The 13,261-nt window shown below is 38.1% G+C and overlaps 1 protein-coding gene across 1 annotated transcript; it reads right to left on the bottom strand.

Annotated features, from left to right (window-relative positions):
* Positions 1-481: 481 nt before the first annotated feature.
* On the bottom strand, positions 482-2,997 carry LOC133797126 (protein IQ-domain 26-like). Its single transcript, XM_062234932.1, has 4 exons — positions 2,845-2,997; positions 1,882-2,298; positions 1,566-1,775; positions 482-1,427 (listed from the first exon to the last, which is right to left on the bottom strand). The coding sequence occupies exons 2-4, from the start codon at positions 2,281-2,283 to the stop codon at positions 735-737; spliced, it is 1,305 nt and encodes a 434-aa protein (XP_062090916.1). The 5' UTR covers positions 2,284-2,298; positions 2,845-2,997; the 3' UTR covers positions 482-734.
* Positions 2,998-13,261: the final 10,264 nt, after the last annotated feature.

The raw sequence follows: 13,261 nt of genomic DNA, 5'->3' as shown, positions 1-13,261 counted from the left end.
AGGAGAAGAATATGTAGTTCAAAACAGATAGAAGTGGGGTCACAAAAATGACCAAATGTTACAAGGAGAATATGTAGAAGCGGGCTAGTTCAAATAATTCAACTTTGTCAGCTTCCTATTTTATTTTTACCTTTGTTTTGTTCCCTTACCCAGTTTGAAAACTACACCAAAATCTTTTCTAAATTTTTGAAATGTCTCTCCAAAGGCAAGAGTGTGAAAAACATTACATCAAGCTAATGAAACTGTGCTACACATGGGGGCAAAAAAAATTATTTGTTTGTGTAACATTAAATACTTTAGTCAATTGTCTTGTCTTTTCCAATGATAAATGTATCATATCCAATTATATCCCTTCATTAATTACCAGAGAAATTCCACAACACATTAAAGAAAAAGATGCTATGTGAATCTTATGAGCATGTGTCTAGACATGGTAAAAGCCAAAAGATTCAAATTTCAATTATCATACAATTTCTGTGCCTTCATACCAAAAGATGATTTATTTATTTTTACTTGGAACATGAAGTGTAAATGTGTAATTCCATCATTAAAACTAAAAACATCATAATGAGATACAAAGGCAATTTAATTATACATTACACTAACTTTGAATCTACACACATTCTTCGTTCTTGTGATCTCAAACACTTAACAACCGAACTATAGGATTTGCTTGCAAGCTGGGTCTTAACCAAGTTTCTATCTATATTTATTAACCAAAAACAACCAAATCACTATCTTCTCAGCAAGTTGGTCCTCTCTGTCTCTCTCCCAACATCTGAGCACCTATCAAGCTTCCCCATTACAGTATTCTTGAAACTAATGGCGTCTTGAACTTGAGAACATGACCTTTGCATTCTAACCCCACTTAGACTATTCCTTGACTCCATCAATTCATTAAGGGAAAGCCTCTTCTTCGGCCCTGGTTCAGGCCTCTGTTTTGGAGCACTATAGGACCTCAGTTTGGCCTTAAAAGACTTTGTGTTGGCCATGTAGTTTGGATAATTCCCATATCCCCTGAAGTAGTTATCCGCGCAGACACTCTTGGCCGGAGTTGTTGGAGCATTAGACGCGGCGGAGTTAAGGAAACGCGGCGTGGATTGGGCAGTGGAGAACCGGCACTCGTCGCCTGTGAATCCCCACTCAGACTCCTGGCAATTCCGGCAATCGGGTATTGAAATTTGAGTGGGAATTCGACATGGGAGAGGAGAAGAGAGCGTTTGGTAAGGCGGGTCGTCTCCGAAATCGGAGACTGAGGTGTTTGTTCGGCGAGACCTGGATTTAGGCCTTCCTGTATCAACTTCCACAATCTTGGGACTCTCATCAATGGTGGTAAAACTTGTGTCTAAAGAAGCAGAGAGCCTCCTGCTGTGAATGGGAGCTGTGTGATCGCTTTTACTGTCATCAAATCTCTCCTGCAAATTGGACTGAAACCAAAATATTTATTGCAAAGAAAACTAAAACAAGTAATATACTACACCAACAACAGATTTAAATGCAAAAGATCCAATATAAGAAGGTAAGAAATTAGAAACTGCATTGAGAGAATTCCATGAAAAACTTACCATGGATTTTCGTGCTCTATTATCGAATTTACTAATGGGTTCATTGTTGAATATGAACCCGCGAGTTTTTTGGGATCGAACTGTGGCTTGTGCTCTTATTAAAGCTTGCATACCATGGAGAGTTGCTGTGGCCTGCTTCCTCACTAAATACCCTCTTACCAGTGCCTGTAGTTTCACCAGTCCTTTCAAAGCTCTCAGAGCTTTTCTAGCCTGTTTATTAAAACACCCAAGAAAATTAATTAGTTTCTTTTCTCTTTCATTCTTTCAATCCAAACGTAAAAAAGATTCCTTGATGTTTTAAGCTAAAACCACTTACCAAGTACCCTCTGAAAACTGTTTGAATCTTTACAACAGCCCATTTTTCACGGCTGCCTTGAAACATAGTACCTCTACCATGGCTAGTGAGCCTGACGACGGCCACGGCAGCCTGAGCTGCAGCCACAGCAGCGTCAGCGGCAGCAGCCGTCGCCGCCGCCACGGCGATTGCGTGCTTGTTCTGCTCCTTCTCTGTTTCATTACAATATGACCTCAGCCAAGAAGCCTCGGCTGCCGATAAGTTAGGTGGAATAGTTGCCGGATTATGACACAGTCCGTCAGAGTCCTTTCCCGAGCTAAATCCTACCTTGTCTCTCCGGTCGCCAGAGTTGGAATTCGGTTTGCAGTCTTTCTCTTTCTTCATCCCAAACAAGCCCTTAAGCCACCTTATTGCTTTGCCCATTTTCTAGTGTTTGATCTGAGAGAGAAAAAGAAAAGAGATGCAAGCTAAAATAGAGATAGAGAATGGGAGAGACGAAAAGGGTTTGTGAGATTGAATCTGAAAAACCAGAAGATAGTTTTATTTTTCTTTTTTCTAGAGCAACAGGGCTGCGAAGTGGTTTTTACAGCTCACATAGTGTAGCCTAGGTACATTTCCATGTTAAGGAAAGTGGTGAAACAGAGTTGTTAAAGAGAGAAAATCACTGAAAAACCATTTATATTCGAACCAAGACGAGAAAAATAAATAAATAATGGGAATTTTCTATTCTTCTTTTTTGAAGTAAAATTAAAAACTAAAACCTCTGTCAAAGCCGCGTGAAAATCTGCATTACGTGACAAAAACATGCTGCTGAGCATGCAGGAGTTACAATATTATGTTTTGTTTTTATTTTAAAGATGAATAGTAATAGTAATATTGAAGCAATTTACTCGGAAGTTACATGTAAACCAAGTAAGTTAGAGACATAAAAATAAAAATAAGGAGTAAAAGTAATAAAATAATTAGAAATGAAGAATAACTCACCTTGGTAGAATCAGATTCTGATTAGAAAAGTAAAAAATAGTACTTGTGAAAAAGATTAAAGAAAGGTAAAGGAGAAACAGAGGAAAAAAGGAAAGCGATCCATTTTTTTTTTTTTCCACTTCTCCAATGGGAAACTCAGTAAAGCTTTTATCTTTCTTCCATAAGAAAATGAACACTCATATAAATATAAACAACAACAGAAGAGGCAGAGAATAGAGAAGAGAGAAGACTACTCTCTCTCTCTCTCTCTTCTATTACTTTTCTGGAGCGACGTGTCCTCAAAAAGAAAGATACCTCAGTGTCCTCAGCCTCTGACAGAGTCCCGTGAAGCCCTATGTTTTTATATATTCTTTCTTCCTCTTTTCTAAAGCCCCCACCTTTACTATCTATTCCCCTGCAATGTAACTGTTTTTTTTTTTAATTTTATCTTATTTAATTAAATAAGAAATTCCATTATTTTCTCATTTTCTCTCCTATAAAGCAAGTAGATATATGGGATTCCTCCCATTTTTCTTGGTATTACTGTGTTATTTTTTCTATAGGACGTTTCCTTTTCCATTATCTAAACAAACAGGTTGTGAAAAGAGCTCTCACTCTTACTCGCTTGCAAAGAAGAAGACAATCATTACCCTTTTCTGCATCTCATCTCCTCTGATTAACAATTAATGCTCAGCCAATCAAAGTTGGTGATTTTGTAATTCTTTGGATATAATCTTTTTATTTTTATTGATTATCTTCCGGTTTTTGGAAAGATCCTTAGGTTGGTTGCAGTTGCAATATCCAACTCTGCAATTTGATCAGAATTCTTTTTCACTGTTTTCTTCAAAACTAAACTATTTGTTTCGTTATTTAACTCTCTAGCCTATCTGTCAATATGTTAAAAAAATTACCATCCATTTTTTCACTTGAAACTCTGAGATATTTCTTCACACCTGGCTTAAAGACGATTTGGTATGAGTTAATCTTTGTAAGGCAAAGGTAATTTTCAAGATTTCTGTGTTTGGCATGAGGTGTTTTTTTTTTATAAACCCTGAAATTATAAAATAGTGGAAATGAGATTATTATAATAAGAAAGAGTAATTCTTCTATCATTTCTAAAAGGTGGATTTCAAACATTCTTATTAATCATAATACGATGGATTACATACATAATTAATTTTAAAAATAATTCAATTAAAGTATTTAATTTAATAAAAATTATGATATATTATATTATTTTTCTTTTTATTAAATTTTTTAAATTATTTTTTAAAAAATAATGTAAAAAATTATCATGATCAACCAAATAATGTAATTCAATTACCAAGATTCTAACTAAATATATTGTCTCGTACATAACCAAACACACTTTACTAATTCTAGACAATCATATCCTCCTAGTTAACATTCTCATTAATCAGACAATTTTGAAATCTTTATAACAAAGGCCCAAGCTTTTCTACTATTACTATATGTACTTCTTTTGAACAGAGTTCAGTCATTTCATATATTATATCAATGTGCCAATGTGCATACATACTATAGATATAGTGCAATAGTATTGCATGCATGTGCTTTAACACTTCGTACAAACTTCAAATTATATGCAGGGGATCGATTGAACGTTAATATATTATAATATTACGTAGTGTGATTATAATGTGTGACTGTACTCCGAAAATGACTATAGTCTATATCCGAAGTCATTTTGTACATGAATTTATTATATAATAAATACTAAACATAGTTAATATGAGGAGCTCTAGTGTTTGTAGTATTTATTTATTTATTTTAATGATTGTGACTTTGAATCTAGAGCTTTAACAGTAGTGCTTTTTCAAAATAGTATATAGTGGTAATAGTATATGTGACACATTGGTTCAAATAAAAAAGTATGTTAACAACACCAACCAAAAAAAAAGAGGGAAAAGATAGAAAGGAAAATTTAAACGTACCTAACTTGGAAATTGGAGTCAAATGAATTCCAAATGTTTTATTATATTTACGTTATGGTTTCTGATGGGAAAGAGTTGAAAGAAAAAACAAATGGACGAACTAAAAAAATAAGAGTGTGGGTGGGGGCTGTAGTAAGTACTAATTAATTATAAAAGAAGAAGAACTGGTGTGAGGAGGAGGGGGTGAAAGTGTCATTTTAAGTCGAGGATTGTGAAAGTGATGAAGTGATCAGAAGAAGTAGTGGGTATTTTGGGAAATGCCACTCAAATTTAGGGTGTTTACTTCTGGCGAATTGGCTGGCTACTCTGCCTCTCTTACATCATTTGTGTACTAACATTATCAAAACTTTTCAATTTTTAGTTCATTAGAATGACAGGCGCAGAGATCGCCCAAGATTGACTTTATCATTACGGAATTACATCACGTTGACCTATTTTTCACTTGCTTCTTTTTTACCTTTTCAAAATATGTTAATGACATTTCATATTAAAATGTTGACACTCTTGTATATTAGATAGAAAGAAACGATCAAACTTAAGAATGCCAAGTTAAAGCCTCTTTACTTTTATCGGTTTAATGAAGGATAATGAGGGCACAACACTGATATGGTTCTTTCCAATTGAGAATGCTGTGGTGTGAAAATTAGTCATTGGGTTTCCAAAAAAGAAAGTAACAATAAGAAAGTTTAGAAATGAATAATTTGAAAGTATTGTAAAGTGATATCTTAAGATGTGTGGTGTAAAAACACTCACAATTCTTCAAAATATCAAAATCTTCAAAATAATAGTGAACAGAGCTAATATTCAACTCCATCAGTCATCATATACCTATAAAGCATACTCATTTTGAAGAACGAACAATATACTCCAAAGCTTCGCCACATCTCTTGATAGAAAAATAGTTGCTTCAAATCTTTTAATCAAGGAAAATTTATATAATATACTTAATTTCGTTACGTACTAACAATTTTTTTTTTCAATTTTACGATTTTAAGAAATATTTTACATTTTTATGGTTTTGCTTGTTTTTCGTCTTTTGTGTTGTTTTTAGTTGTTTGTGTTTATGTTTAGTTGTTTTTATGTAGTTTTTTAGTTGTTTAAATTTATGTATAGTTGTTGTCTTGATGTCTAATTGATGTTTAATTGTTTTAAGATATATTTTGATTTAAAAAAAAAAAAAAAAAAAGACATGTTAGTATGCAATGAGTTGATTTCTAGTTATTGTCCAATTGCTGTTTTTTTAGTTGTTTTTTAATGTTTTAGTATGCAGTGGGTTGGTGTCTAGTTGTTGTCAAATTATTGTTTTTTAGTTATTTTTTTAACAACGTATTTTTGTTAATAAAAAACTTTGAAAATCATATTTTGAAAACTTAAGGTAATATTTTTTTTAAATAATCAGAGACCGTAAAAAAGTAAAAATACAAAAAATATATATTTATGAAAAAACCTCTTTAATTAATATTTCATTGCTTTTATTTTCTTTTTATCTCTTTCCGAGATTTTTTAATTAATATCTCATTATTTTTTTATTTATTTAAATGAATAAACAATATAGAAAAAGATATAAAGAACCAGGTGTACGGTGTAATGTAAAAATTTAATCTAAAATAAAGAAAGTATGGTGTTTTAGTGGTGTATTTTGAATGATAGATTAAAGTAATTAATGAGAGTACTCTAGCTCTAACACCACACCACACGATATGTAGAACCTGATATTAAATTATATCAATTACTGAATGCTATATCATTTAGTGTTTGAAAAGTTACTTTAGTTGTCTATGAACAATATGAATGAATCAAACAATTCTATAATAAACAAGCTAGAAGAAAAATAAACAACACACAAAGATTTTTACAAGGTTCACTGAATAAGTCAGCTACTCCTTGGGTCACAAAGACCAGGGTAAAAACTTTCACTATATCAAATCATGTTCTTTACAAATTACAATCTCAAAACACTAATTTGCTAAAGAACAAACAAACAATATAGAAATATTTACATTTCCCCACTATTGAGTCTCTCACTCAATCGTCTTTCTTCTAAATCCCTTATAAGTAGTGTTGAAATTCAATAACAAATCCCTTTGTTCTTCAGCTTCAAATATTTCGAACTAAGCTCCAAGAATGAAGCTTCAAATCCTAACCAAACACCTGCATCAAAGATAAGAGAGAAAAACAAAGAAGACAACAACAAAAACTCTCTGCAAAAAATCAGTTGGTTAGTTCTAGTCCAAGACCCAAAACGACCTATATATATGTTCAAGTAAGTAATCCTAACAAAACCAATAACAACCACTTAACCCTAATTAGTTAGAACTAACTAAAAATTTAACCTACATTGCAAATGAAAACACTAAGAATACCATATGCAACAAATATATAATACAAATGCATCTGATATCATGATTTTCCAATTAGTAAATGTAACGCCCTAAACTCCAGGGACCGTTACGGTGTGCCTTGTAAACAGTGCTAAACTCGCTAATCGAATCATTTGGCCAAAATCGTGTAACTAAGTATGATTAGCGGTTTAGGGATTAAAATTTTTGGTTAAGATATAACGTTTCACTAGAACGTTTACTGTATACATTGGGATCCCAAAAATATAATTTAAAAGTCTATTACAATAAAATATTTACAACCAGCCGATCTAAGCGGCAAAACAGGGTTAAACCCTAGTTCCTTTCCTTCAAACATCGGCCGTGGCGGTCGAGCAGCTGCATATGTACACATCGTCTCCTAAGCTCTCCAACTCAAGGATGATCCAACTTTCTTTTGCCTTTACCTGCACCACATAGCACCCGTGAGCCGAAGCCGAGCAATAAAACTCAATATGCTCATGAACAATCATATCATGATATCAAATCATATATGGCATGCCTAGCAAACATAGCTATATTCAAGCATGCAAATAAATTCAAACATTGCTGGGGAATCGAGGATAAGGAATCCTGCTGTAACGACCCAAATTTGCTAATAAGGCTTAGGGCCTTGATTAGCGTGCTTAGAGGGCAATAAGTGATTTACTGTTATAATATGTTTATTTATGCGAATATGTGATAGAGATGAATGTTTAGTTGAACTAAATATGCGTGCGGGCCCCGTTTGGATATTAGGGTTATGTTTGTGATTGAAGCCCGTTGAGGGCATAAATGTGATATGTTTGTGATATATCTTTGTAGCACGATCCGAGACAGTCCTAGGGAGCCATTAGTTAGAAAGTCACAACGGGGTTGAGAATCCGACTTGGGGCGAGTCGAGGGGTATACCGGGTATGAGATATTTTATGGGGTTTCCGAGTTTTGGAAATAAATATTTGGAGATATATTTGAGGTTAGAATGTCTAGGAGGGAATATTAGAAAAATTTACCGTTTTGCCATCGGGGGACGTTTTTTGTACCCCGAGCTTTGAGGTCACCTTATAGACTTAAGTTGAATAAAACAAAACCCAGAATCATTTAGAAGTCACTAAACCGACCCACTCTCTCCTCCCTCACTTTGTTTTCTCTTCCACACTTGAAGGCATAGTGGTATTTTGGAGGAAAACCAGTCAAGAACTAAGGAATTAGAGCTGAGTTTGGGAGACTTTAACTAGAAATCTAAGGCTTGGAGCTTAGGGAACTTAGTTGAGGATTCAATTATGTATAAGGTAAGCTTTCTGATATGTTGAGTTATGTTGATTGCAGCTGAATTTTGTTGATGTTGGGTATTAGGATTTAGACATGCATGGTTTGGATTCTAGGATTGGTTTTGGTTGTTTGATGGGTGTGGGAATTGGCTCTTGAGTTTGTTGGTATGTTTAGGTTGCATGAGTAAGAATTCTGGGTTTAATTCTGAGGTTGGGGGTGATTTTGGTTGAGATATGTGGGGTTTGGCTCGAAGGAAATGCAAGGAAAGTGGTGTTTTTCTGGATTTGGAGGCGATGGCCGCGGCCCTAGGAGGGGCATGCCGCGGCCCGTGTGCACGTGAGGCCTTGGGAGGCCATGGAGTTCGAGGCACATTGTGGCGCTTGGCCAAGCATGCCGCGGCCCGTGTGTGCTTCCAGGGAGGTGTCTAGCCTCTGTTTTGAGGCTAGCCGCGACGCTTGTGGGGTGGGTCGCGACCCTAGTTCAAGGTGCAGGGATTTTAGTGGGATTTGACTTGGGAACCTAATTGTTAGGGCTCGGGATGGATTTTATCACCCGGATTGATAGAATTCAAGATTTTGGAGACTAGAATTATGACTCAAAGCCATTTAATGGATTAGAACTTGATGGATGAATATTGTTAATGCGTTGTGATTAGGGCGTCGACGAGGCTCGGACTAGGGAACTGTGCTCGGGATATCGGTGCTTAGAAAGCTCGAGACACAGGTAAGAAAACTACTGTTCCCATAGAGCTTATGTTGCAGGGCTCGGCCCTATGTGATTGTGTTGCAGGGCTCGGCCCTATATGATTGTGTTGCGGGGCATGGACCTTTGACTAGATTTACGTGTGTTTTAATATTTGTTTACTATATAACATGTATGTATTAATAATGGAACGGCGAAGGCCGAGAACGGCAAGGGGCCGGGAACAACGTTTAGCACGCGGAGTGAGAGTTGGCAGGGTGAGACCCCAAGGGATACCTGGGATATCCTTACTGTTTAGACTGCAAACCCAGGGCCTGGTAAAGCGCCTGGGATGGCATGGCCGTACTTGTATGACCTGGTGTTGGCTTGATTTTATCTTAAGTGTTTGATATGCGCTTATCATCTGTTTGTGAGAGTTTTCTTGCTGTGCTTCAGCTCACGGGTGCTCTATGGTGCAGGTAAAGGCAAAGGGAGGGTCGATCAACCTTGAGTATGGCGAGCGGGACGAGCAGCGCATACATGTCCGGTCTGTCTGGCTGCCACAACCAAGGGTGTTTTTGGGAGATGTTTGTACAAAACTTGAATTTTGTCGTTTAGTCGACTTTGGTTATATTTTGAGTTATAAATACTTCTAAACAATGTTTTGGGATCCCAAATGTTAAATATTTTATAACTTTTCAATAAAAGGTTTATTATCAACTTTATGACTCTGATTATGATTTAATTACACTTTTGTCCTAAACCCTCGATTAGCGAGTTAGTTGCACATTTTGAACTCACTTAGTAACGGATCTAAGGTAGTAGGGCGTTACAACTTGGTATCAGAGCGAGCCAAGGTTTATGGTTTCTGGAGAATGACCGAACATGTACGCTCGCTGTCAATTGCAAGCTCGACTCAGGGTTGGTTGGTATGATTGACCATTATGTTGAAATATGTGCTTAAATGCCATGTTTGCCTGCTTATTTGATATAGAGCATGATGAATGATTTAATGTATGCATGATGTCAGGGCATGGCCCATTGTGTGTTATATGTTATTTGAGTGTTATGTGGATTGTTGCTTATGGTTGACTGATGTAATTGGGAGGTGGTTTGGATGTTGTTATCATGCCTGATGAGCGGTGTCATTGGTTGCAGGCATATTTGTTGAGATGCCTTGTCAATCATCTAGACTCCGCGGCAGTCGGGCCGAGGATGATAACCAGGGTCAAGACCCTCCACCTGCCCCACAGAATTGGCAACAGATGTTTGCCGAGATGGAGACAAGACTGCAACGAACAAAGGAAGAACTTCGCCAGCTGAGGCAGCATGCCCCTCCACAGGTTACAGGGTTGCTGATTCAACAGGTTATGGTACCAGTGCTAGTTCAACCTGTTGTGGAGAATAAGTGGGAACCCTTCTATGAGCGGTTCAGAAAACAACAACCTCCCACCTTTGAGGGTGGACCAGACCCACTGCGGGCATAGCAGTGGATGAATATGATCTCCTCTATTCTTGATTTTATGAGGTTTGAGGGGAACGAAAGGGTAGCGTGTGCAAGCTACATGTTCAGAGAAGACGCTCGCATCTGGTGGGAAGTAGTGGTTCAGAGGAAGAATGTGAAAGTTATGACCTGGGAAGAATTTATAAGTATCTTTAATGAGAAATATTACAATGTGGCAGTTCGAGCTGCGAAGGTTGATGAGTTTATCAACCTAACTCAGAACCGGATGACTGTGACAGAGTATGCTCTGACGTTCGATCGTTTGGCGAAGTTTACGCCAGACCTAGTGCCGACAGATGCAGCAAGATGGGACAGGTTTGTACGGGGATTGAATGTTATGATCGCCCATGATGTGAAGATCACTTTGGATCTAGGGACTACTACTTACGCTCAGGTGGTAGACAAGGCCCTTACAGCTGAGGGGGCCAAGGACCAGATTTGGAGAGAGAGCGTTGTTAGGCGCGATGCCAGGAGGACATTGCCTCCTTTTATTGGATCTAGCCGGGGTAGTGGCTCCGGTGAGCAGAAGAGGAAGGCCCCAGATTCCTTTGTTCCTCCCAGCTCTGATAGGAGGGCACGAGGTGGTTTTAGTGGCCGTCAGGGCGGAAGTGACAACTGGAGGAGTTTCCCAGTGTGTCCTCAGTGCAGACGACGACATCAGGGTGAGTGCAGGATTAGGGCCTGCTTTTTCTGTGGGAGCGCCAATCATTTGAAGAAGGACTGCCCACAAGCCAGGAAGGAGGAGCCGAAACAGGGCGACAGTCTCGCTCCTGCCAGGGTGTTCACTTTGACTCAGACTGAGGTGGAGGCTAGCTCCTCAGTTGTGACAGGTCAGATCTCTAGTGCTGGTTCTTCTAATACTGCATTGTTTGATTCGGGGGCTACCCACTCGTTTGTGTCTACTAGAGTGATAGATCAGCTGTGTAGACCTAGTGTTCTGTATGCTAGGGGTTTTCAGATCTTATTGCCGACTGGGGAACTGGTAGTCTCTAGGTGGTGGATTAGAGCTATACCAATAGAGGTAGATGGTAGGGAATTGTTTGCTGATTTGATTGAGCTTGTGATGGATGACTTCGACATGATCCTAGGAATGGATTGGTTATCAAAGTATGGGGCGACAATTGACTGTAAGCGCAGGATGGTGACTTTCGAGCCAGAAGGGGAGGTACCCCTTGTATTTGTGGGAACAGATGGTGGACCACGGGTACCTATGATTTCGGGATTAAAGGCTAGGGACTTGATGTAGGGAGGTTGCATAGGATTCTTAGCGAGTGTTGTGGATACCTCTAAGGTTGTGTCGGTTGGACCGGGGGAGACCAGATTGGTATGCGAGTTCCCAGATTTATTTCCAGCAGATCTTCCAGGGTTGCCGTTGCAGCGGGAGATTGATTTTGTTATAGAGTTGGTACCAGGAGCGGAGCCAGTATCCAAGACACCTTATCGAATGGCTCCGACAGAGTTGAAGATCCAGTTGAAGGAGCTACTGGATTTGGGGTTTATCAGACCGAGTTTCTCGCCATGGGGTGCTCCCGTGTTGTTTGTTAAGAAGGATGGATCTCTCAGGATGTCTATTGACTATAGGGAGCTAAACAAGTTGACCATCAAGAATAAGTACCCACTGCCTGTAATGCCCCGAAATCCCTAATGTGGTTTAATGGTTGGATTAGTAGGCCGGGAGGGCCATAATTGATTTATTATGCCATTAAACTGTTATATGCATGTTTGTGTGAATTATATTATAATATGATGTTAAATGCATGCATGTGGGTCCACATTTCGTGACAGGGGTATTTTGGTAATTTGGCCCGTTGAGGGCGTAATTGTATATTTGTATGCATGTCGGTGATATATTGTTGAGGCCACATTATAATATGGATTTGTTCGAGCTATTTGGCATGAGACGATCTTTGGATGTTAAGTAGCGGCTTAGTCATAACGGGATTAAGTTCGAGGCTCGGGGTGAGTCTCGGGATGATTAAATGATTAGAACGTTGCTGGGAGTATAAGGGTAACGAGATTTGAATTATTGGTATTTGAGAATATCGGGAATAGCAGGAATTGGAGAGTGTTAATTATGATTAACGAAATAGGTTGGAAATGGCGATTTTACCCTTGGGGAGACTTTAGAAGCTTTAAATGACCTAGGGTTATTAAGGTCATTTGGCTTGGGATATATATGTTTTTGGTTGGCTGTAGAAACATACAGAACAAAAACAGACCCTCACTTCTTCTTCACGTACATCACCCTTTCCTCTATCTTCCTTTGAAGTTTTGGTCCCAAATTGAAGAATCAAGCTAGGAAATCAAAGCTTGGGGGTTGTAGACTTAGTTCATCTATTGAGGAGGATTCAAACCAGCTTGAGGTAAGAAATTTTCCATGAATTTTAAGCTATACTCTGTTTTCTTTATAGTTTTTAGCTTATAGTTTTGATGTGGATAGTTGGAATCAATGGGAGTTTTGTGTAAGATTGATTGGGTTTTGATGAGGGTATGAAGTTTAGGGGTTGAAATGGGTGTTTTGGCAAGGTTTTGGATTGGTTTGGAAGGTTGGTTTCAAGGGGAATCATAAGGAGGGAAAACAGAGGTGTTGCTGGTCTGAAGTTGGCAGGGGAGAGAATTGGGCCTCTCTAACTTGGAATTAGCGCCTCAGCGCCATTTAATAGGGCTGA

The sequence above is a fragment of the Humulus lupulus genome, chromosome 8, assembly GCF_963169125.1.
Source record: "Humulus lupulus chromosome 8, drHumLupu1.1, whole genome shotgun sequence".
NCBI lineage: Eukaryota > Viridiplantae > Streptophyta > Magnoliopsida > Rosales > Cannabaceae > Humulus > Humulus lupulus.
Note: the sequence above shows the minus strand (reverse complement) of the source record. Positions and strands in the feature narration are given on the sequence as shown.